The sequence below is a fragment of the Mesoplodon bidens genome (assembly GCF_964165515.1).
Source record: "Mesoplodon bidens genome assembly, contig: HAP1_SCAFFOLD_289, whole genome shotgun sequence".
Classification (NCBI taxonomy): Eukaryota; Metazoa; Chordata; class Mammalia; order Artiodactyla; family Ziphiidae; genus Mesoplodon; species Mesoplodon bidens.
Window position 1 is genome coordinate 307,507 of NW_027672374.1, and position 27,062 is coordinate 334,568.

The following is a 27,062-nucleotide window of genomic DNA, read 5'->3' on the forward strand; positions in this document are numbered from 1 at the left end:
GAAAAAAAAAAAAAAAAAAAAACATCTTTCCAAAACTAGTAAAAAAAAAAAAAAAAGTTATTTCCACTGTAGATTGGAACCTGTAAGTAATCTATAGGTAAATGTAACCTAAAAAAACATTAAGGCAGCCTTAATGGCAGTTCTTTATATAAGAAAGAAATACATAATTGCTGAAAGCTTTTACAGCATCACTAGCTTGCATCCACTAATAAAAACAGCCTACACTTTTTTTTTTACATCTTTATTGGAATATAATTGCTTTACAATGTGGTGTTAGTTTCTGCTTTATAACAAAGTGCATCAGTTATACATATACATACGTTCCCATATCTCTTCCTTCTTGCGTCTCCCTCCCTCCCACCCTCCCTATCCCACCCCTCTAGGTGGTCACAAAGCACTGAGCTGATCTCCCTGTGCTATGCGGCTGTTTCCCACTAGCTATCTATTTTACGTTTGGTAATGTATATATGTCCATGCCACTCTCTCACTTTGTCATGGCTTACCCTTCCCCCTCCCCATATCCTCAAGTCCATTCTCTAGTAGGTCTGTGTATTTATTCCTATCTTACCCCTAGGTTCTTCATGACATTTTTTTTCTTAGATTCCATATATATGTGTTAGCATATGGTATTTGTCTTTCTCTTTCTGACTTACTTCACTCTGTATGACAGACTCTAGGTCCATCCACCTCACTACAAATAACTCAATTTCGTTTCTTTTTATGGCTGAGTAATATTCCATTGTATATATGTGCCACATCTTCTTTATCCATTCATCCGATGATGGACACTTAGGGTGTTTCCATCTGCTGGCTATTGTAAATACAGCTGCAATGAACATTTTGGTACATGACTCGTTCTGAACTTATGTTTTTTGAATTATGGTTTATGGTATATGCCCAGTAGTGGGATTGCTGGGTCTTATGGTAGTTCTATTTGTAGTTTTTTAAGGAACCTCCATACTGTTCTCCATAGTGGCTGTACCAATTCACATTCCCACCAGCAGTGCAAGAGTGTTCCCTTTTCTCCACACCCTCTCCAGCATTTATTCTTTCTAGATTTTTTGATGATGGCCATTCTGACCAGTGTGAGATGATATCTCATTGTAGTTTTGATTTGCATTTCTCTAATGATTAATGAGGTTGTGCATTCTTTCATGCGTTTGTAGGCAATCTGTATATCTTCTTTGGAGAAATGTCTATTTAGGTCTTCTGCCCATTTTTTGATTGGGTTGTTTGTTTTCTGTTATTGAGCTGCATGAGCTGCTTGTAAATTTTGGAGATTAATCCTTTGTCAGTTGCTTCATTTGCAAATATTTTCTCCCATTCTGAGGGTTGTCTTTTTGTCTTATTTATGGTTTCCTTTGCTGTACAAAAGCTTTGAAGTTTCAGTAGGTCCCATTTGTTTATCTTTGTTTTGATTTCCATTTCTCTAGGAGGTGGGTCCAAAAGGATCTTGCTGTGATTTGTGTCACAGAGTGTTCTGCCTATGTTTTCCTCTAAGAGTTTGATAGTTTCTGGCCTTACATTTAGGTCTTTAATCCATTTTGAGCTTATTTTTGTGTATGGTGTTAGGGAGTGATCTAATCTCATACTTTCACATGCATGTCCCTGTCCAGTTTTCCCAGCACGACTTATTGAAGAGGCTGTCCTTTCTCCACTGTACATTCCTGCCTCCTTTATCAAAGATAAGGTGACCATATGTGTGTGGGTTTATCTCTGGGCTTTCTATCCTGTACCATTGATCTATCTTTCTGTTCTGGTACCAGTACAATACTGTCTTGATTACTGTAGCTTTGTAGTATAGTCTGAAGTCAGGGAGCCTGATTCCTCCAGCTCTGTTTTTCGTTCTCAAGATTGACTTGGCTATTTGGGGTCTCTTGTGTTTCCATACAAATTGTGAAATTTTTTGTTCTAGGTCTGTGAAAAATGCCAGTGGCAGTTTGATAGGGATTGCATTGCATCTGTAGATTGCTTTGGGTACTACAGACATTTTCACAATGTTGATTCTTCCAATCCAAGAACAGGGTATATCTCTCCATCTATTGGTATCATCTTTAATTTTTGACTCTTAAGGACATTTGGTTTGTTTTCAGTTTGTGCTAATGCAAATCATGGACAGGAATCCTGCTGTACCGGTTATTCTGGTGCATTTACACAGGGCAGGGGTGAGGGCTGCAGGCTCACAGGCTATTTATATACCTTCAGTTGATGGAGAGGCTAAATGCTTTCCAAAGTAGTTGTGTCGATTTGTACTCCAGTGTAAGCAGGGTAGAAGATTCCCATAGTACTCCAGGTCTACAATACCTGATACTACCAGATTTTGTGTATTTGTCCAGCTCATTGGCATGTAGTTTCCTTGGTTTTGACTCACTTTTCTCTTATTACTTAATGAAGTCGTACACTTTTCTGTGTTTACTGACTGTTTGGATTTCCTTTTTTATGAGGTTTACATCAACTATTGTTATTTTTATTATTATTATTATTTTATTTTTTTATTTCTGGCTATGTTGGGTCTTCACTGCTGCGTGCAGGCTTTCTCTAGTTGCGGTGAGCAGGTGCTACTCTTCATTGCGGTGGCTTCTCTTGTTATGGAGCACAGGATCTAGGCTCGCGGGCTTCACTAGTTGTGGCACGTGGACTCAGTAGTTGTGGTCGCAGGCTCTAGAGAGTAGGCTCCATAGTTGTGGCGCATGGGCTTCGCTGCTCCGTGGCATGTGGGATCTCTCCAGACCAGGGCTCGAACCCATGTACCCTGCCTTGGCAGGCAGTTTCTTAACCACTGCGCCACCAGGGAGGTCCAACTGTTGTTATTTTGAATTCTTCTCCATTTCCAAGTAATACTCTTACATGACTATTATCTCACTAAATTGGAGGCATTATCTGTTCACTTTCTAACTTACTAATAAGTAAGGGTTTAGTTCCTTTACACTCTTTCCTATGTCCACACTGCTCAGTAAAGTTATGTCATCATGAGTTATTCCACTGCTCATGATCTCTTTGACTTGTAGTGATATACTTAAAAACCTACATTGTTGATCAACTATAAACTCTCTCAATGTCACGCTTTGTAAAATGAGGACATTCATACCATCTTCCCTTTTTCCTACTTCCTGTCTACCTTCCAAACCTAGCTTCTACGTTGTCAAAGTTGAAATTTATATTCTGTTCTATGTGCAGTTAAGTCTTCTGTTATTTGAGAGTCAGTATGGAGTAAGGTTTAAGAGAACAGGCAGACAGCCTAAACTCAAAGCCTCGATCCAACCTTAAATTAGGTACAGCCTGGGCAAGCTCCTTCCCTGTCTTAGCTTCCTGTTCTCAAAAGTGGGAATGATATTAGCACCAACCTCATAAGGCTATTCAGAGGATTAAATGAGTTAATATATGCAAAAACACTGAGAGCCTAATATATACTAAGTACATACTAGTACACAATACATTTCAGTACATACTAAGTTAATACTAATACATACTAAGTATAGTTTACGTTAGTTATTTGTGATTACTTGCAAGTTGACAATAAAAGCTGCAAACCAAGACAACATTGCCATTATTACAATGAAATTAATATTGCCCACTGCAGATGTACTGTGTCTTTGTGTATAGACTACACCTCTTTCCATACCGTGCCAGTGTCACTGCCCTTGTGTAGGGTGACCACATACCCCAAACCACCTTGGTCTGTTCCAGTTTATACCTGTTGTCCTGATGTTATAGCATTAGAGCGCCTCCTTACACTATTGAAGTGTAAGGAGTTTGGACAAGTTCTGGTTTGGACAACAAACTAGATAGATGGTCATTACCCCTGTGTGTCACTGAAAAGGGGCACATCTATAGTGTCCAGTTTAAGTGGATTCTTCCCTTCCTCACCAATAGTAGGTTAAAAATCAACCATAGTTTAGTTGGCTTCAGGTTTATGTCCGTATAGCCCTTTCTCCTCTGGAGTTCAAGTTCCTTCTCCTCTTCGTCTCCCTCCTCCCTTCCAACAGTGCCTAATACCTAGTAAGTACAATATGCCTCAAGGTGTTTCTAAGCTCTCAATCACACAATCAATAGAAGCCTCTCCACTCTAGACTAGCTGCAATCTGCACTGAATCCCCTATTACCTTCCTTCTTGGTTTATTGCCTCATTTTGCTGGATTATTTCTATAAATAGCTTAAGGTGTAGCACAGGAGGTCAATTTTTCAAATTTCTTTGTGTACAAAATATCTTCTTCAGCCTCCACTTATGACTGATAGTTTGGCTGGATACAAACCCCTAGGGTGAAAATTATGTGCCTGAAAAACTTTGGAGGTATCTTTCTAATGCCTTCCAGGATCCATGGTGCTCATGACAAGTATGATAAAGTCAGATTTAAAAAATTTTTTTTAGGTGACGAGTAGTTTTCTCTCTGGAACGGATGTATCTTCTCAGTATTTTATTCTATTTTAATTTATTTTTTCAGTATTTTAAAGTTTCACAATGAAGGGTGCCTAGGTATGAGGCTATTCTTGCTCGTCTTGCATAACTATTTTCAATCTGAGGCCTGATGTCTACTTTGAGCTGTGGAGAATTTTGTTGCCCTTTGACAGCTTCCCTCCATTTTTTTTCTGGGTCTGGAGTTGCTAATAGTAACATGTGGGATCTCCCAGATGCACCCTCTAACATATGTCTATCACATTTTCCATTGTGTCTTTCTTTTTTATATACTGAGAAAGTTTTTAAATTCCTACTGAATTTATTTCAGCAACCATATTTTCATTTCCAGGAGACCTCTCTTGCTTTCTGACCATTCTCTTTATAATTAACACCCTAGTCTTATTTTATAGTTGCCAACTCTTTTTAAACCTCTCTCAGGATATTAATTAAGGTTTTTCCTTAAATTATTTTGTTCTCTAAATTGTCCCTGGTCCTACTAGGATATGTTTTCACTCTTTTTCTCCCTCTCTGATGTTGTAAGCTTTACTCAACTATCAGGCAAATGACAGTTATTTTCTATTTAAGAATGAGTGCAGAAAGCTCCCTGAAGTCAACGACTGATTGGCTTCTTATGCAGGAAGAAGCGGGCAGTAACTGTAACAGGATCTCCCCCAAACACAATTTTCTCGGGTGTAAAAACTCACACTAGCTGCCCTAGCTCTCGCCAGTTTCACTGTTTTCAAAATGAAATCATCTCATTTCAGGAGCGTGAGGGCGGGGCTGGGAGTCCACTCCTCCAAACACAACCCTTCAATGAGCTCCCCTATTTCAGTCACACTTTTAACTAACTCCACCCTCTCTCTTACATGCGCATGAAAGCACGGAGCTACTTCTGCAGGTGGGGTCAGAATCCTCCTCACTTGCAGGTGGTCCCTGTACATATTCTAGGTGATGCTTTTCCTCTGTTCTACTGCTTCGGTTTCACACTCTTCCACCTGTCTTCTTTCTAAACTATGTTGAAATCTCCTTATTGTTGTGGGCTTATATACTGAAACACTTTGATACCATCATTGTAGTGTCTTGTCAAAATGGAGAAGAGCTAAAAGGGATCTCATGCATCTGAATCTGCTATTCTGTGGTCCCAGTGTTTAAACTTCTTGGACTTCCCCAGTGTCTATTACTGCTTTTAGAAATACAATCTCCTGGTCTACTCGTGAAGGAAATGAATACACCACATCTAAAATGACAAGGAATGAGTGTTAGATGCTCTAGGGTCTTGTTGTACTCTGCCATTTACTAATAAACCACTTAAGTGCTACAAATTGTAGGTGCTCATTTATAAAACGAAAGGGGGTAACTTTACATGAACTAAAGATTTCTCCTGCTCTAACTCATAATTTTCTAAGTTCTTTTCTTAAAATTTATCTATATTATCATTAATTTTCATTAAAAATAAAATTCGGGCTTCCCTGGTGGCACAGTGGTTGAGAGTCCGCCTGCCGATGCAGGGGACACGGATTCGTGCCCCGGTCTGGGAGGATCCCACATGCGGTGGAGTGGCTGGGCCCGTGAGCAATGGCTGATGAGCCTGTGTGTCCGGAGCCTGTTCTCCGCAACGGGAAAGGCCACAACAATGAGAGGCCCGCGTACCACAAAAAAATAAAATAAAATAAAATAATAAAAAGTAAAAATCTAACTTTCTCTTTTGAAAATCAAAGAGTAATTACCATAGTCCTACAATAATGGGATAATTAGTTCTGAAACCTGTCAAGTTTCATGTTTCATATGAAAAGAAAATCACATTAAATAATTTTTAAATTTAAATAATTAAGTTTAAATAATTTTTAAAAATTAAACATGGACTTTGTAGCACAAAGACAAAGTCCCCCCAAATGGTGTTCCTTTATTTACTAGAAGTGTTCAGCTCTGCATTGAAGTTGAAATAGAATAAATATATTATTTTTGAGGTGCAAAAATTTCTTATAAAAATCAATTTTTCTTTTCTGTCCATACAAACAAAAGTATGCAATGACATTAGAGGTCAGGTTTATTTGGTAATAGAATGTAGCTTCTTGATATTTTTGATTTTAGGAAAGGAGAATATCAACATCAAAACTTTTTTCAACTTTACTTTTATTTAAAATGGGGCCATATTTTCCTCTTATAAAAAGAGAGTTCAACTAGAACTGTCAATTTTCTCATCTGTAAAACAAGATCACTGAATCAGCTGACTGTATTCATTCAGAACTCAATTTCCTTATCTTATGATCACTGAGGTTCTCCCTAAATCTAATATGCTAAGGTTCTAAGGAAAGGAAAATATATTACTAACAACATGTTTTGATTTTAGTGTCTTAGAGTTCAAATGTCCACCATTCACCTTGGTCTAAGCTTAAGGAATCATTCAAGGGGATACAATGCAGATGGGAGGAGAAAACAGAACCCTCACACAAGCTGTGCAGTGTTGCAATCAGGCTTCCATTTGAAAAATAATCTTCTCTATAGCTTTAAAGTGATAACTTTGTACCTGCACTGCTCCTTGTTTCAAACGGATTTTCTCTGGCTCTTCCTGAACACGTTCTGAGGAATCATCGACCTCTTCCACTTCTGAGGAGGAAGGACTCTCTACAGTCCCAGTCACAGGAAATTCTGATGGACCTGAGTGTCTGAGGAAGAAGATAAGAAATCACAGAGTTGTTAAACTAAAGTGCAAAGAAAGAAGACAAGATTGTATAAAAGACAACACAAGTCAGATACCAAGTATCCAAATATTAGAGGACATTTAACAAAAGTGATCTGAGGTATCATTCTTTATAAATGTCTCTCACTGCTCCTTAGTCTAAGACAGGTAATGACTAAGTAAACTTACAGGAACTTATTTTTGCTATGTTACTGTACAGACCTCTGTTGTACATGCTTAGGATTAGTAATGGGAATTGTCCATATTATTTTATTAAGTTTCTTTCACAGAAGCCAAGTGAAGATCCAAGGTAAACATTTTTTCTCAGATCAACTTTATACTGCAAATGAAAAATTTATTCTTCACCATCAGACAAAAACAGTCTGGAAGAAAATGTAGTTTTTCAGAGGAAAATACATCAGCAAAGGGACTGATGAATAATCAGAAAGTCAACATATCTAAGCTGTGAATAACAGACATTAGAATTTTAAACACTAAATCACATACACATACACAACTAAAACTGACCCATCAAAAATTTCATCTTCTCACCACCCTTAAGCCAAAACTAGGGCAACAGTAATACAATTCTCCCATCAAGCTTCACTGCCACTGCAATGTTGTTCAATAGGACATTTCCAAACATTTAAAAACTGACCTGGGCTTCCCAGGTGGCGCAGTGGTTGAGAGTCCGCCTGCCGATGCAGGGGACACGGGTTTGTGCCCCGGTCTGGGAAGAACCCACATGCCGCACAGCGGCTGGGCCCGTGAGCCATGGCCACTCAGCCTGCGTGTCCAGAGCCTGTGCTCCTCAACGGGAGAGGCCACAACAGTGAGAGGCCCGCGTACCGCAAAAAAAAAAAAAAAAAAAAATGACCTGGCAACAACCCCATAAAAGTCTACAGATAATAAAGAACTGTGCTGGGATTATATAACCACGCAGAAGACAAGTCACTAGGACATCATTTTGACAACAAGCAGCAAACCCTGCAGCATAGGAAAACCCTAACAGGAGAACGAGGTGCACACCCCTCTCTCTGGGAATGCAAGGCCAGGACTGACACCCAAGATGCTCTTCTCTCAACCTCAGCAGTGGTGCCTTTCACAGACCAACTACGCAGTCTCCCAAGACCACTGGGAAGGAGAATCTGATACTGACAGTATTAGCTTGCCATGAGGCCATAAGCGAGGGAATGTGTGTGGCCTTGGTGAGAGAGCAGAGGTTTGGGAGATGCTGCTTTATACTGGCTTTCAGATCAGGACTTTGTACATATAGCCCGCAAACAACGTTTCTTGAAAACATGTGAACATTCTTGAGTATAACAGCTCCGTGTGAGGGGTCAGAAATGGCAGTCAAGTTCACTTCACTGGGTAACAGCTGATTTGCGGACTGGAAAACAGGCTTCCTTGTTTACAGACATAGCCACAAGGCTGCCCGTTGTGTGCCAAATCCACACAACTACACAGTTGCATTGGGAGAGCGACCAAACATGTTTTACATGGATTTATTTCAGAGAGGGAAATGCTTCATGTAAGGCTCTGTCAGTTTAAAAAGCAAGAAGAATGACCATCCACCTTTCCCAGTTCAAGCCCTATATATCATAAATATGATAGCTACACACCAGCAACTGATTACCTACATCACAAGCTTTGATGAATGGAAAGCCCCTAAAAAGATATCAACAAAACGAAGTTAGATCTTCATGTAAATACATCACCAGTTAAACCCACTTAATACAACTATTTAGAATTATGTACAGTATCCATACAGAATTGTGTATAAAAATAAATAAGCTCAAAAGAAGGACCTGGAAGGCTCTGCCATGGAGAAAACTCAACAGCATTCAGCCGACTGGCTTGGTAATAACTCTCTGAACTGCTGAGAGGCCCCTTCAGTTCCTATGCTCAGGATGGTTGAGATTTCAGTCTCACTTCTTTAAATGGTGATATTAATCGTTCTCTAATTTACACCCTGTGTAACCAGGATGGACCTAAGATTAAGTGTCTCAGGAAGAAGACAGGAAACCACAGAGTTGTTAAACTCAAGTGCAAACACTGGGGATTCAACACTATGGTTTATGCAACAGCAATTCACATCACCATTTGGTCATTTTCTTTCTACAAAACAAAAGCTGCACTCACATGTATGAAAAGACAAAAATTAACTGCCATCTGTATCAATATGTTAGTGTGCTTCAATCACATATGTTTTCATGAAAGTTTAAACATAAAATCACCTTTAAGATCTTGACCATGTGATCTGTTCCCTGCCAGGTCAGATTATACCCCATGAAGTTTACTGTTTTAACAGTGATAGAGTTCTTTATACCTTGACAAGTAACTAAAAGGAAACACACACACACACACACACACACACACACAATAAGATCAAGAGCCTATACATTTGTCAATCTTGACTTATTTGCTTTTCTTGAGTCAATTGGAGGTTTATAGCCACATTCTTAAAACCATTAATTACAATCTTCCCAAACAGGTAATTGATGAACTGATGCATTCTAAAACTCGTCAGTAACAAAGTGTTATTCCAGTTTACAGCAACAGTTTAATTCTATTTAGGTACTAAAACTGAATACACTGAATACTGCAAACTTTATTCCCAACCACTCAGTAAAGTACTACATACTTTTGAGACAAAGGGAAAAAAAGAAAAACCTAAAAACATAAGACTCCTCCGATTTTCATTTCCAATGATACATGCCAATCTTGATGATCAATCAGCGATTTAAATGTCAACTATAATCCCGGTATTTTATTAGCTGCTCTGCAGTGTACTAGAGCAATAGAAGAGAGAGGACCTCAAACCCTCTGTTCCCTCAAAGTGAAAGGCAGGCTTCCTGACCCCTCCAGACCACTACTGGACACAAGGAAGGCACACTAATCTTTCAGGACCCTAATCAAGAGTCACCTGCTTTGTGATTACTTCCATGACACACCCTCACCAACACCACGGAGTTTGCTGCTCCTACGGGACGTTACATGTATTTACTATTTTAACACATACCACAGTGCATCATAATTATGATTGCAGATAGATGTTCTAACAATTGAAAGAGAATGATGACTTTTTTGCTCTTCATCTTGCTATTTCCCTTCCTATTTCTTGAAGAGAAACCATAAAAATATAAACAAACAGAAAATATACAAAACATGTGGTTTGTGGCTTAACACAAACTTAAGTAAGATTAATTCTGACAGTATCCAGCATGACAAACTTCCATGGTACAAATGAGAATGGACCAAGGTTTGAGCAGGTACAGGAGACAATCCAGGCCTGAACAACACCAACAAAAGGTATACAAGAAAATGTAGACAGACGTGGTGTGTAGGAAATCACGAGACCAGTCTGATGGGAAGAGACTTAAACAAGACTGAAACTCACTTTCTAAACCTCCATCCCCAACTGGACAATTCACAAGACACAGGTGCACCAAAGAAGCCAATTATTCAATCCCTTTAATGGGGAGGAACAGTTGAAACTTTTATTGGTTTAGTTCGCTCCAAAAAGCAACTATCAAATGTTGGCAGGACACAATGAAGGCTTACCTTTGTTAACATAGTTAAGTCTCTCTCTCTCACAACTAGCCCACTTAGCTCCACATTCCTTAGCACACCCGATGCACTTACACAGCATTTATGAGCTTTACACAACTGGAAGGTCACATCTTTATTTCTTATCTCAGGAACACGACTTTTGTAAACTTTATTTCTGTCACAACCTAAAGCAAAATTGTTGTAAAATGAGTGATTTAAACCATACATTTTATCATCATTAAAAAGTATCTAAATAAAAACAAAAGCATCTGCTCTGTGCTAAGGATTAGGAACGACTCCTGCCCTTAAAGCCTTCATTAAGGAGGAAGATGTATAAACTCAAAATTTCAATCACGTGAGATAAATAAACATAACCTTTATGCATAGAGGTTCCTATGGAGGCAAAAAGTTATATCTAAGTGACGGCTTCATGATAACCCTGAAGTACAGTCTAGAAAGATGAGGCTACGCAGAGTTGGAGTAGGAGGTGCATTAACAGCAGAGGGAACATCTGTGAAAAGACACTCAAGCCTGACTCCTGCTGGGCACTGTAAATACTGCAGGTGGGGATGACTAAAGGCCAGGGGTCCAAGTGTGAGAAGAGACAGAAATGAAAATAGAGATGTTGGCCCAAGCAAGCCTGGGAGAGAGCGTGGCTTGTATCCCACAGGTGGTGAGACCTGGGGCTACCACTGGCTGAGTAAGGGTGCCTCCGCTGATTAGAAAAAGGCTCCCCGCTGCTGAAGGACCGACTAGATAAAGGGAGTGATCACAAAAAGCTCCCCTTCCTCAGGGCAAAGAGCCCCAGGAGGCTTGGCCGAACATAGTTCAGACTACACGCCTCCGTGCAGAGCACACGCTGGGCGGCTAGTGTGCACTAACTCTGTGTGGGCAAGCCATCAGCAGCATTATTTTAAGCACATCTTTTTATGTTAGAAGATCACTTAACCCGAGTAGGCACATGAACTTAGAGGAACTGAACCCAGGGGCCGTGAAACCACCCAGGAGTTTCGGCCATAGTCTGGGCAAAATGCAATATGGATGAAGAAGCAAATTTAGGGCTTCCCTGGTGGCGCAGTGGTTGAGGGTCGCCTGCCAATGCGTGGGGCGCGGGTTCGTGCCTCTGTCCAGGAGGATCCCACGTGCCGCGGAGCGGCTGGGCCCGTGAGCCGTGGCCGCTGAGCCTGCGCGTCCAGAGCCTGTGCTCCGCAACGGGAGAGGCCGCAGCAGTGAGAGGCCCGCGTACCGCAAAAAAAAAAAAAAAAAAGCAAATTGAGGAGGAGGCCAGAATATACAAGATAGACCCACTGGATGCAAGACATAAAGGAAGTTCAGTGAAGGAACTCTGAAGAGAATGGGCTCTACAATAAACTTTTCTTACATTCAGTGTAAAATATTAGGCAAAATTAAGTACAGTGGCCTTTAAGGTCCCTTCCAGCTCTAATTTCTTTTGGTTTCTAACTTATTACTCTGGTTAAGTAAAGTCCCTTCAGAGGTACAGAACAGTTCTTATACCTGAATGGGATGCAAAGAATAATCTGACTTCTCTTCACCAGGGGATGAGTTGAACTGTCCTTGCAGAAGAGGTAACAGATGGTGTGAACCCCAGATCCTGGAAAAAGGCCAGGCACACGATGAGTATTCAGCTTTTCAAAATCAAATGAACAATCATTTCCTGTCCTAGATCCTTACACCCTTCCTCTGCTGGCTAATTTCTCACAGCTTATAAACATCCTCAAATATACCCACTTAAAAATGTCTCAGACCTACGATTCTTTGGATCTTCTTGTGGATGACCTAAGTCTCTCCCATGCCTCCAAATACCTGTCCTCCCCAAAAGCCCAGATATGTACCTTGGGTCCAGACCCGTCTACCAGGCCCCTCTAAAGCACTGAAGATGAAGTAAGATCCTCTCGCCACCCCCAATCCCTTCCTACTCTGCTCTGTATCTCTCAAAAAGATGCAGCTGTAAAGTGTCACCCACGCTTGTTGCCCTCCCTTTTCTAACTGGTCACCAGGCCCTACCCATTCTCTCTCAGATCTGCAAAACCCAGTCCCACTTTTTATAACTTAAGTGGGACCCTCAGATTACAATTCACCCTGCACCAAATCAACTGCCTTCCACATGGAGGTCCGAGTGAGCCTCTAAACCACAAGTTCATCTCACTGTTCTTTGGTGTTTCCCACAGACTTCAGGATAAACATCCAAACTTCTGACAGGACAAACAAGGCCCCATTCTCTTGGGCCTCACTAAGTTTCCAGTATCCACTCTCATTTCTTTCCCAAACCCTGAGTTCCAGTCCTGTACATTAGTTTTGCCATATTTTCTTATATTTCTCAAACGTCAACACACACTGCTCTCTCCTGCCACCCCAGGAGCTTCCACATATCCTTAGAAAGGATGGCACCTCCTCCAAGAATCCTACCCTGAACTTTCCCTTCCAAGGTTCTGTGCTCTGCAAAGGGGAAAGATCGGGGGGAGGGATAAATTAGGAGTTTGGCATTAACACATACACACGACTGTATATAAACTAGATAATCAACAAGGACCTACTGCATAGCACAGGGAACTCTACTGCATATCTTGTAACAACCTAGATGGGAAAAGACTCTGAAAAGGAATGGATATCTGTATAACGGAATCACTTTACTGTACACCTGAAACTAACACAATATTGTAAATCAACTATCCTCCAATATAAAATAAAAATTAAATTAAAGAAAAAAGAGATTCTGGGCTCTGTAGCACCAGAACTCACTTCTTCCAGAGCACTGACTACTGTGCTTGTGTTTACTTGCTGCCCAGTAGAAGGGAAGATTACATACGGCAGAAGCATCCTCTCCAGCAGCCCTTGGTTCTGGCAACTCATTCAAGTGCCAGGCTACTTTACACACATAACCTGCTTAATTAATTCTAAGAACCCACAGAAAGAGTGGTTATTAACGTCATTTTACAAGTGTGGGGATTGTAGTGCAAAAGAAACCTGCCCAGGCCACAGAGAGCATAAGCCCTGGAATTCACACCCTAAGCTGCCTTCACACCGGTGCTCTTTGCACTATATGATACGACTATTGAAAAAAATTTTTTATTTTCTTGAGCCCTGTTTTAATGGAAAGGAAATGAAGCCGGGATATATCCATTTCCTAATCGCTTTGGTGTGTACCAGGCAAAGTCATTCAACAGACCAGGTAACATTTGTGCAACAATTAACGATGCTCCGAACTGTGCTAAGTGTTCTACTTTGTAGAGTCTAGAAGCATTAACTCAGTGCATCCTTGTATCCGCCACAGAGACTGGGTCCTGTTCAGCCCACGCTACAGATGGGAACACTGAGACCTTAAAGCCTTAAGGCACCCGGCCGGGGTCACCGAGCTGGCAGGAGTCCTAGGCCGCACGCCCCGTCTAGTGCACGCACACCCGGGCATTGGGCACTGGTTCTAGTGCCCACCCTCCACCTTGCACCATTTAAAACCCCGCTTCTCAGCGCCCACACGAGGAGCCCTGGAAGCGGGAAGTACAAACCTGTCTCGACAAGCCGTGGCTGGAAGAAGCTCTGGATACAGATCAGGGGCAGCGGGTGCTCAGGAGTGGCGCCCAGTGCACCCCGCGGAGGCGGTCGGCCTTAAGTCCAGCAGGCCCTCCTGTAGGGAAGCGCGCACGGAGGGCAGAGGCACCGAGTCCTGCAGCGCGCACAGGTCCTCAGAGCGCGGAAAGATGTCGGCCGCGCTGTCCCGGCGCAGCTTCACCAAGTGATCATGGCCCGAGCGCGGCCTCGGCGACGCTGGCTGCGGACACGATGCCCACACCCGCCTGGGGGACACGGCTCGCCTCCCGGCCCCTCGGGCGCCCACCGCCCGGCGGCTGCGGCCCCGCAACGTGCGCAGGACCGGCGTCGCAGCCAGAAGACATAGGGCCACGGGCCCCAGCTAGACCAACCCCCGCATGCCGCGCTCCGGAGACCCCGCGTGGCCTGGTGTTGGCGCAGGCATCGACGCCCTCCACGCCGCGGGGCGGCGGTTTACGTCGGCGGGCGGTGCCGCGGGGGCGGGGCTCGAGGACGTCAGCACGCTCGCCGTGCGTCGCGTCCCCCCGCAGCCCTGTCTCCCATGGTGACGCGGCCTGAAGAGAAGGGGCTTGAGCTCTGAGACTAAGGCAGCGCGAAACGTGCGAGGTGTGGAGACTTCGGGGTTTCCAAACAGCGTTTGCTGACTCATCCTAACAAACGTGAGACCTGGTTGTATCAACGCATTTTAAACGTAAACTCCCGTAAGTGTCTGGGCTCCCCCCGCCCAGGAGAGAGCGTGTATTCCGTGAGGGACACACGAAAGGCGGAGTGAACGTCTGCCTGTGGTCCCTTACCTGGTGCACGGGTGTGTGAATTTATGCGGAGAGCTCTTAATTTCTGGAGTTTCTGCTAACTTGACACGGTAGATGGCAAATGGTGACGTGTTCCATGCATTCAGGACATGATCGTGGTTACTAATAATCACTTTGTTTTGTACTGACAACTCCACCGAGAATTTACTACTGAATATCCACTTTACAGAAGGGAAACTGAGGCGTAGGAACTGAAGTGACGGAGTAAGAGGAAGGACTCAGACAATTGGTGTTAGTAAATGAACCCTGCAGGGGGCCGTTAGCCTGCGGTGGCTCTAGCGATGCGGCCGCCTACGTAAACCAACCAAAATCTAAGCCTGTCAACGGCTCAGGGTGACGCACACCACTGAGGACAACCAGTCAGAAACCACCAACTAGGCTTTAAAGCGATAGCAAGTCAGTCATTTCCTTGCTTGGCTTCTGCCCTTTTAAAATAAACATCTCTGCAGCTCCTGTGGCTGGAGCGCTCCTCACCACTTCCGCTTTGGTGGTGCCTGAATTGAATCTATTTTTGCTCACGGAAAGTCTTATTTTAAACATGCCTCAGTCTGTCTTTTAACATTGGCCGTAGAAGTTGGATTTGTGTCCAGTTTCTAGAACAGTGGTCGTCCTCTGGTCAGGCCTTAGGCGTTATGCATACAGCGTTCCTCTTCTACCACCACCTTCTGGATGCCTCCACCCACTACCAGCTCCCGCGTACCAGATCCCCTACATGTGGTCAGCAATGGCTTTCACACGCAGCGTGCTCACATTATAACATCGCAGACACTCCTCCGTCCTCCAGCCAGCGTGTGAACTGAAACATTACCATTCCTGTGCAAGAGCCTGCTGTGACCACTTTCCCCAACACAGCCACTCCCCAGCTGACCCTGGGTAACCACTCTTCTGAACTTGGTCCCCATCACTGCATGCATGTCTTTCTATTTTTAAGTACTCTTAAACCTCATATAGTATTCTACTATGTTTTCTCTTCTTACTTGCTTTTTTTAGTGTTATCTTTGCTAGGTTCATCCATGCTGACACGTAAAGATCTGTCTAGTTCATGTACTTTCCTCACTATGTAGGATTCCCATGTTGGGAAATACAATAATTTGTATGTGCATTTTCCTGTTGATGGACATTTAAATTGTTTCCACTTTTCAGTATGATTTCTGTTTCAAAAAAATTTTATATACTTTCTAAAGGTTACTTTACATTTACAGTTATTACAAAGTATTGGCTATATTCCCCGTGTTGTACAATACGTCTTTGAGCCTATCGTACACCCAGTAGTTTACATCTCTCCCTTCCCCACCCCGTATTGCCCCCTCCTCCCCCTCTGCACTGGCAACCATTAGTTTGTTCTCTATATCTCTGACTCCCCTTCTTTTTGTTACATTCGGTAGATTGCTGGATTTTTTAGATTCCATATATAGGTGATGTCCTACAGTGTTTGTTTTTGTTTGACTTTTTTCACTGACCACAATACCCTCCAAGTCCATCTATGTTGCTGCAAATGGCAACATTTCTTTCTTTTTTAAGGCTGAGTAGTCTGCCATTGGTTATATGTACCGCATCTTCTTTATCCATTCATCACTTGATGACACTTAGGTTGCTTCCATATCTTGGTAATTGTAAACACTGATGCTCCGAACATTGGGGTGCATGTATCTTTTCAAATACGTGTTTTTAAAAACACGTGTTTTTGTTCTTTTTGGATTTAAACCCAGGAGTGGAGTTGCGAGGTTATATGGTAGTTCTAGTTTTAGTTTTTGAGGACCCTCCATACTGTTGTCCACAGAGGCTGCACCAGTTTACATTCCCACCAACAGTGTGCCAGGGTTCCGTTTTCTCTGAAAATTGTACATTTTCTTCCTCGGGGTAACTGAGATGATGGTCGGATAATAACGTAAGATCGGGCGAAGTCTAAAGGAATCGTAGAACAGCTGGATGGAGTAGGAAAACGTCTGTTCGCTGGCGTCTGAATGTGAGAGAGACACCAAGACATGTGGGCCACGTTCTGGAGAGAAGGAAACACAGACGCAAGCTTGACATTGGGCGCAGCTTTTCTCCTTGGGGCATTTGCTGATTCAAATCTTACAGCCTAGGAGCTGAAAAGCCAAAGAGTTCAAAGGACTCTAACGACAGAAGCCAAACGGCAAGAACCGTTTTACATTGATAAACAGCATTTTAACTATGTAGAAGCAGAAAATGAAAAGAAAGAACTTTGCTTTACATTTAATAAAAGTTGAGGGAGATCTTTGTGGCATATGAGTGAACTTATTTGTGGAAATTTAGCCATGTACACTGTGTTGGAGAGGCACCAAGAGTTCAAGAATTCTCACAATTTGAGTACACAGTTGCCTTAAATGTAGGCATGGTGGCATCCATGTACATCACAATGATTTGGAGGATGTTGTGTTCGTCAGCTCTTGCTGTGATAATGCTTTGGAACAAATCACACCAAAGTCAGTTACATAAACAAGAATTTATTTTTCTTGGACCTCTGGGCCAGCTGCAGTGGCTCTCTTTTAGACCTCTAGATGGCTAGTTTTGTTCCGTGTTTTGGGTCAGTTTGAGGTCTGTCACACACCTCTTCGTCTGGAGCCCAACTGTGAGGCCGCAGCCCCCAGGCCCTGTCTTCTCTAAAAGTTCACGGAAACATAAGAGGTGAGCCCAACCGCACAAGCCCATTTAAGGCCTCTTCTGCTCATTTAAGGCCATCATGTCTGCTCATACTTCAGTGGCCAAAACATGTCACAGATCTAAGCTCTATTTAGAATATGTGTATTTGTTTAAAGCTGGGTGCTCTCACAGAAGAAGATTGCATTTTGGACAGTGTTAGCTTAGCCTTTCCATCGGCATTTGGAAACGTGATAAACGTCGTGTGCACTTTTTCACCTTTGAGAACTTTTTGAAATTGTGGGACAATTTCTATGGGGAAAGAGGAAGGTACGTTTTAGAACTCAACTCTAATTATGGCAGTGTTGGGAGAAGAATTAAGGAGATAAGGTCAATGCAAATGAAAGATTGGGGATTCACATATTCGTAATTAACATTAGCATTCTACAGAATATTCCTGGAGAATTGTGATGCTTGCTTTACGTGATTTCTATCATAAATCATTATAATCTGACCAAGCCACTTCAGTAAAACATACATCATACAGTACATCGCATTTTAGTTGTTCCTACCACTGCACAACTTATCGTCAGGCACGAAAGGCTACATATGGTATGGTTCCATTTATATGAAACGTCCAGCAGTGGCATATCCATACACATGGCAAATATTATACATTAGTGGTGGCCAGGGGTTTGGAACAGAGGGAAATAGGGAATGGCTCCTTCAAATGGGTGTAGGTTTCCTCTTGGGGTGATGCAAATGTTTTGCCGCTGGACAGTGGTGATAGTTGCACGACATTGTGACCGAACTAAATTCCACTGAATGGTACAGTGAATTGTAAAATGATCAAAATGGTGAACTTTGTGTTCTGTTCATTTTACTACAATAAAAAGGAGAAAGCATTAGGGAAAGACTTAGAGTTTGGGAAAGTAAGGTGAACTGGTCAAGAAAAAGACAGCTCTACTCTTCAGTTTTCTCTCAGCTCTCCCAGTGCATTAATCCTCAGCAAAAAGTAGCCTGAACTTGTAGATGATAGTCATTCAACACAGTCCGGGAAAAAGTAAATAAAATAAAAGCCAACTCTTCTTCTTTAGCACATCTATGAGAGGCTAACTTCCTGCTCAGCCACATGGACATTCATGAGGACGTTTCACTTTAGGTTTCCTCTACTTGAGTACTTTACTCACAGCTCGTTCACACATGTAGGTAACAGCATTCCTTAATTCGATGGAATCTGCAGTGCTGGTTGTGATCAGTGTCATGAAAAGAAAAGGGAAGGAGGAAAAAGCCTCCACATTGACTTGGTGGTCTTGATGAAATGGATGCAGAAGACAGCTTGAGTGTCAAACTGGAAACTTTTATTTTCCTTTTCCTTTTCTTTTTATCTTTCCTATCAAGTCTTCTGCCCACTTCCCACCCCCTTCTTTCAAACAGGAGAGACACTCATTAGCTGCTTTTTTTTGTTTGTGCTAAAACAACTATTGTTTTGGGTTTCTTGTTGTTCGGTGAACGTTATAGTTTTTACTGCCAAATGAGCTTCGGTGGTTGATGTAGGGGGTCTCTTGGGAACTTAAGTTTTTCCAGTTTAAGTGGGAAAGCTTTTTTGTTTGATGGGCTTTTACTGGGTGCTTCAAGGTTTGCTCTTGGCTCTTTGATGGGGAACCGGATAGCACTGTGTTTCCTTTGAGGTTCCGATAAGTAAAGGATCCTACGTCCTCCTGGGCACTTCGTGTTGATTTTGCTGTGTGTCCTCTCTAATAGCCAGATGCAGATTCCAGGAAAATGACATATAAATGAATATGAGTAATCTAATACTTTTAGAATTTGCTTTGCCCATACTCCTGGTCTTCTTCTACTTGTAGCAGATGGGTTTAAAGAGCATTAGCTATGTACATATTAAATATAATATAAATATACCAGTATTAGATATTATATTGATATATAAATGTAATATACTAATATTTATATTAATGTATAACAATTATGTATTATATTAATATATATTTTTGCCTAGCATATATTATATACAAAATATATGAGTAATGAAATGTATTTATATGGTTAATATGTTCATAATATTAATATGATATATCCTGTAATATTGATTATAAAACAATTATATCATAATATATAAATTATAAATATATGTATTTATATATATATTATAAATATATAATTATTATTATCTGATATAATACACTATAGTTAATATATTCTATATAACACAATACATAATGCATTAGTATGACAATTATATTATATAATATAAATATAATACATCTATAAAACTATATATATGTTAATTCTACATTACACATACAAGTATGTATAGCTATTTATAATTTTATTTACATAGGAATCTGTTCATCATAACAGTTGATGTAAAAATATGCAATATTTTCATTCAAATGGGCCTTAACCTCACTACCTACACATAACTACTTTTACAATCGTGAACCCTGTCTAACTCATGCTTCCATATCTCTCAACCTGCTGTTCTACACATGCACATAGACACACATTTATATACGATATATATGTATACTACCAGTTTTCAGTTCAATGTATATAACTATATAATATCTATAATTATATTCCTGTGTATGTATACAAATATAAATCAAAGGTATGTGTATAGGTATGTATTTCATATGTTTACATAACTATATCATACAAATAATGTATGTGTATATAAATACATGACTATATACATACATTCACACAAATATACTTATTTAAACAAAAGGGACCTAAATAAACATAGTTCTCTAAGAATAAAACTAGTTATGTCTCACTGTTTCAATAACAGTTTATAGTTTTCTACTGTATGTGCTTCTATAATTGTTATGAACAATTCCCATTTGTTGAATGTTAAGTTGTTTTAATTTTTTGCCATTATTAATGAAGCTCTAAAGAATACGGTGGGCAAGATTACTTGAAAAACTCTCCTAAAGGAAAAGGGTTAGGTATGCTAGGTTAAATGTACACAACTTATTTTTCAGTGCGTGGTTGATTTTTGAAGTATGCAGTAGAAATTTCCAGGACCCATGAAAGAAGGGTGGTACATGTGTGAGAGTTATAGCTATATTAGGAGTGGATTGAAGATCTTGATAGCTTAGAACAGAAGCTGGAAATGCTGTTTTTATGGAGCCAAGTGGCAAATATTCTAGGCTTTGTAGACCAAAGTGGCAAAATTGAGGATATTATTTAGGTACTTAGGTAACCATTTAAAATGTTACCAGTTAAAATGTGAAAATTATTCATAGCTCATAGGCCATAAAAATAGGCATCTGTCTGGATGCCTTAGTTTAATGACACACCTGACATAGAGACTTGTTTTTAAATGGCCATGACCACATGAGAGGCAGGAGGTAAGACTCCATCCCTACTAGATGGGAAGTTAGAACTAAACCTATCTATCCCTAGCTTCACCTTCAATGAAAGGGTGTGCCAGGAGGAAAAATATCTGCTGGCAAAGGGAGACTAAGACCAAATTCTCTTGGCCTCTGCTCTGGGTAGGAAACAGGAAATCTTGAGAATTCTGAACCTCATATCTGTGTTCACAGTGTTTGGGTTGCAAATTTATGTGCGGTCTTGCAAACAGAAGCTAAGAAATTAACTTAAAATGCTCCCAAATCGGTGGTATTCCAAACACAAAACTAAACCCTTTCTGGAGAGGTAGACCTTCAACACAGGCCTATAGCATTCCCACAGATAAAGTTTAGCTAAACATGAGCTCATGATCTAAATTTACACAATAATGAAGAAATCAGCTAGAAGTGGAGAGAATCAGCAAAAAACAATCAATACCACAATTAGATTCCCAAGGCCATCCATCAGATGTTGGAAGAATCAGGTGCAAGGCAGAAAATATACATAAAACTAGAACTGAAACAAGGAACAAGGATGTTCTAAAAGACTGGGCAGGATCTTTAAAACATTTTTCAAGTACATGTCATTGATAAAGCTAAAAACTCGAAGGTCATGTAATACAGCAGATTAATCATGGAGAAGAGTGAATTTATGCTGTTTTTAAAAATATGGCAGATCAGATTTTCTGCCTAATTATATAAGTAGATTTATCTTTTAAAAATACACATTATTTTAAAGACTTGTTGGCTGTAAAATAAGTTAAGGGTATTTCAAAGGGCTTCTCTCCAAAGAAAAGTGAGAAGTAGCAAAACACAGAAAGTCGAGGGGAAAAAATGTCAATATATACATTGCGATAGGGTGAACTAAGCCTTAGGCTAGCAACAATGTGGACGAGCTGACCCTTAGATACTTACAACTAAGCTGGAATCTTCAAAAAGTTCAACTATTTATAACTAAAAAGATTTCTTAAAATTAATAACCAAGTGTTTTAATTGACATCAGAAGAGTAAAACAATAAACCCTGAGAACATAGAAAAATAGATAATAAAGATATGAGCCGAACTTAATAAAACAGAAAAAAGTATAAAATTGAGGTGATGCAGTAAGTCAAAAGAATATTCTTTGAAAAGATTTAAAAAACACACTTTGATTAAGCAAAACAAAAACACAAGTAAATAATATACAGAAAGAATCAGGACAATGTTACAGCAGAGAGTACAAACAGAGAATATATGAAATGCCAGTAAATTTGAACATTTCTGTAAAGTGGACAATTTCCTAGCTCCTAAAGTTTACCAAAACTGACACAAGAGGAAATTTATAGCTGGAGTTCTTTCACCAGTAAAGGAATTCTGTCAATAGTTTACAATCTTTCACCAAGAAAATACCAGGCCCAGCCAGATCATTTGGGAGGTGAATTCTATCGAACTTCTATTAAACAGATAACATCAATATTAACAAAGAAAAACTCCTAGAGAGTAGCAAAGTAAGAATGCTCCTTTATTCATCTTATGAAGTCTATATAATCCTAATATTGAAAATAGATGAGGACTATAAGGAAAAAGAAATTTACAGGTCAAATTTACTTGTAAATATAAAAGCAAAAATTTTAAACTATGATGTTAGCTACCCAAGTTCACCAGAGTAAGAAAAAGCATGAGCAAGTTAGGTCATCCAATGAATGAAAAGGTAGTTTAAAGTCAAGAATATATATCAATAGATTGAAATCACCACATTTGATTTCTTTCATCTGTCTCTTTAAAAATTGATAAGTACTTCTATTGATCTCTCTTGTACTAGGCACTGTGCTAAGTCACTTACATATTTACTCCTTTAAACCTTCTATCATCCCTGCGGGAAAGTTCTATTTTGCTTCCATTTCGTAGCCAGGACTCTAACCCCCAGGAAAGTGAAGCAACATTTGTAAGTTTTTGTGGATGGTCAGTGATGGGACCAGTACAGGAACATCCAAAGTCTGTGCTTGGGAACAGTGCCGCATGTTGACACTCACATTACAGATGAAAGGAAAGGAACCATGCACTTACCATATAGATTAAATCTCACATTAGAGGTTAAAGGAAAGGAACCATGCACTTACATTATAGATTAATACCCCCATAACAGGTTAAAGGAAAAAGAAACAAGTGCTTCTCTCAAGAGTTGTAAAGAGAGCATATCCATTTCTTAATATATTTCCCAATTTCTTTTGCTTGTTTTCTGACCTTTGTAGTGCATTTTGCCATGAGGCAAATTTTAATTCTTATATAATTAAATGTATCCTTTTTTCTTTGTATCTTAGAAAGGTATTCCTCATGAATACTTTATTTCATGTCTCCCAGGTTTCTGATGCCTTTACAGTTTCCTTATTTTTTAACTTTTAACTAGTTGCTGTATCTAGAATTTAGTAATGATAGCCATATTTTCCCACTTTTGTTGAATAATTTTTGCTACTGATCCAATATGTGAATTTTATTTTAATCTCAATTCCCTTATGCTCTTGCATTTAATTTTAAGATGCTTCCTATTCCTCTGGTTGTTCTGTCTATCTAAAACAAAATGCTACCTTAATTATAATGTAATTATAATGTAATAAATGTAATTAGTAAATGTAATACAATATATAATAAATAGAATATATAAAATAACAAAATATAATTTACCATGTAACAAGGTCCAAGGAGAGCAAAACTATACAATCACTTGAAATATCCCGCAAAAGATAGTTTATAAAATTCAATATTCATTTGTAATTTAAAAGAGACAGTAAAATAGGGATTGATGAATGCTTCCAAAATAAGAAGAAATTATATGTCTAAAAGAGAAAGAGGTAAATGATAAACTTTAGTAACACTGGCAATATGCAGGACAAGATGAGGATGCCTGATATAATGTTAAAGAAAAAGTATTATGTAACATTGTTTTTGCAGCACTGATGAGTTCAGTGAAAAGAGAATCTCATAGAAAAGAGTATCTCGTTCTTCTTAATGTCTGTACACTTGTCCATTGCATGAACATAACAGCTTATTTAGCCAATATGTTACTGATCTGCATCTGGATTTCTAGGTTTTCATGGAATTTTATCATGCACAATTGTTTCAAACACTAGGACTTCCTCTTATGTTTATATCATTTGAAAGAAACAATATGTCGACAGATGATTTATCTGTGCTGGCTGCTAGCTGACTTTGGGTACTTCTCAGTTCTTCCCGTTACGTTCCTTGTCAATATGAAAATGGAAGGCAAGAAGGTTTCCTGTTTAGAGACTGTAAAGATAGATCTTGGTGATAAAGTCTTGGTGGTAAAGGCTAAAAGTATCAACCCAGAACAAACGTTTTTCCAGCTGTAACTATGTGTGATTCCCTTGGCTTGATTCCATAGAAGGTGTAAGACAAGACTGTAGAATCTACGTCAAAGTGCTTCCAGTAGGATGGGCTAAGTCAAGTATGGTGGCTTATGTAATTCAAGACAAAATATAATGTCTCCTTTTCTCTCCTAGCAAAACTTGGTGGAGTGAATGTAGAAGTCACTGTCTGCTTTGAATTAAAGGAACACAATAAATCTTGTTTTGGAAGGTAAGTATTCTGGTCTCTTTGTGGAGATGAATTGGAAATTGTCTAGAAGAAGGAAAACGAGGTTAACCAAAGTTAAACTCGTAAATAATTGAGCATTAATTAAATATCTGTGGTCTATGTTTGTCTTTGATCATAATTTCTCCCAATTTATAGACCTCTTTGATACTTGATGAATCCTTGTCAAAGATGCACTGAACAATGATTATTACTTGTGTATTAGGTTTTTCCTGGGCCCTGAAGAAATTACCCTAAATTACCAGCTATGATTGTCACTTGATTTCCTCACAGAGAACAACCAGACCTCCTTGTCTTAAGTGGCTTGGAATGTGAAGCTAGTTAGTCTCTTAGAAATTGTTAGAGGACCCTACAGAGCCCATTAGTGAAAGTTTGGAAAACATTGGGCTTCTTAAAATTGATTCTGAACCAGAAGGATAACGGTGTTTCTGGTTCTGTTGTTAGCGTTCTCCATGGAAACATTGCTGAAGCTTCTGGACTCAATTTCCTTCCCCATGTGTGAATGTCACTGAAAATATCCAACTCCATTCTATCCCCATATAACTTCAGAAACTAAGCAAAATGAAGACTCAAAGTGCATTTCAAATAATGAAATGAATATATAACGTAGAATGGAACTGGGAAATACCTGGTTTAAATTCTGGAAAGTACCAACTATACAATTCTGGATAAGTTGCTTACTCTTGCTTAGTCTAATTTAATGCCCATCTCACAGGATGTTATGATGATTAATTTAATATCTTTGTATAACACACAGTGTTATGTAATTTCTTCTTGTTTTTCTTGAGTAAATTCATATCCTTAAGCAACTCACTGTAAACAATAGTTACTTACTTGCTTAAATTACTCTTATCTTCTATTATCACCTGAACTGTGTCCTGCTCAAGTTAATACGTGGAAGTCTTCACCCCCAATACCTCGTAATATGACTGTGTTGGAGATAAGGCCCTGAAATAGGTAACTGTGGTCAAATGAGGTCAAATGGGTGGGCTGTAATTCAATATGACTGGTGTCCTTATAAAAAGGAAATATTAGGACACAGACATGCACAGAGAGAAGACCATGTGAAGACAAAAGGGGAACATGGCATCTACAGACCAAGAAGAGATACCTCAGAAGAAATCAATCCTGTTGACACCTTATCTCAGATTTCTAGCCTCTACACCCGTGAGTGAGTAAATTTCTGTTGTTTAACCTCCTCAGTCTCTGGTACTTTGTCATGGCAGCTCTAGGAAACTAATACAACTTTTTATGGCCTCCTTGTCTCAAGTTGAAAGTTCAATATTTGGCATCATAGCTAAGAAACAAAAATATCATCTACATTCCTTGTTGTAGTCTTTCTTCGCCATTCTCATTGCTAGTAATTTTCATATTTGGGTCTGTTTTCTGTATCTTGTAAACAGAGCGTTATGCTCATTTCTAGTCTTACTGCTAACATACAATAAATGTGCAGATACCGAATAGATTTTGGAGAAGTGCAACATATAGTTGGTACATGTGTGATATATGTGTGTATTCATATAATTTATACTTTTTCTCTATTTTCTTCCTTTGGTGTGAGCTAAAATTCTCTGCTTTTGTGACTAGTGCTCCTGAATACTAATCCCTGAATTTAATTCACCAAAAATTGTCAAGAATAATAATAATAATATGGGGAAAGAGAGAGTGAAAGAGGGAGAAGAACAAACAATCAGGCAAGGGCAGTACTGTGAATTATTAGGGTCTTCTTAATAACATTATGTTAGTCTAGAGGAAATGACCGTAAGGATCATCAGTGAGCCCAGTTGGTCTTTACTGACTGCTAGACACATCCCTGAGTTCTGTTCTTAGTCTCCAACTGTATGATGACTATTGTCTGGAAGTATTATCTGAACGACTAAAGTCACTTAATGGAAAAGGAATCTGTCTATAGGGAAGCAACAGTAATTTTTCTATCTGATTGAAAAGCAATGTTGACTGTCTGGAAACCTCAGTCATATTTGTAAGCAGAAAAGCATTGGCTATTAAAAGTGGATGATGTAAAGAGATGAGCAGAAACTTTGGCGATAGGTGTACCTGGATTTAATTCTCACTTCTACCACTTAGCAGCTGGATAGCCTTAGACAAGTTTCAAACCTCCCTGAAATTCACTTAATTCAGTCTGTAAAATGGCATAATAACTTATTATAGCATCCTTTTAGGAATTTTAAATCAGTTATTGAAATAAAAGTACACACTATATAGACAAGTATGTGTTTGACCTTTCATTTCTCCAGTATCCCACCCCCATCAAATAAAGAAAAATACCTTTTAAAATTTATGAATATTTCATTGTTCTAAAGTTAAAGCCATAAAAAGAAAAATAATCAAATGGCCTACTATCATACCATTAGAAGAACAAAAAAATAGGTGTTCATGAGAGTTCCAAATTAAAATACAAGTTTTCATTAGGCACGTGTTTATGTATGCTATTCTGCTCTTTACAATAAATAATTAAATTTAAAAGACTTATT

The 27,062-nt window shown here is 39.6% G+C and overlaps 1 protein-coding gene across 1 annotated transcript; it reads left to right on the forward strand.

Moving 5' to 3' along the window:
- Window positions 1-14,155: 14,155 nt before the first annotated feature.
- On the forward strand, window positions 14,156-25,084 carry LOC308610298 (uncharacterized protein). The gene is made up of 3 exons (XM_081259487.1): window positions 14,156-14,896; window positions 24,480-24,555; window positions 25,015-25,084. The coding sequence occupies exon 1, from the start codon at window positions 14,427-14,429 to the stop codon at window positions 14,751-14,753; it is 327 nt and encodes a 108-aa protein (XP_081115613.1). The 5' UTR covers window positions 14,156-14,426; the 3' UTR covers window positions 14,754-14,896; window positions 24,480-24,555; window positions 25,015-25,084.
- The last annotated feature ends 1,978 nt before the right edge of the window (window positions 25,085-27,062 follow it).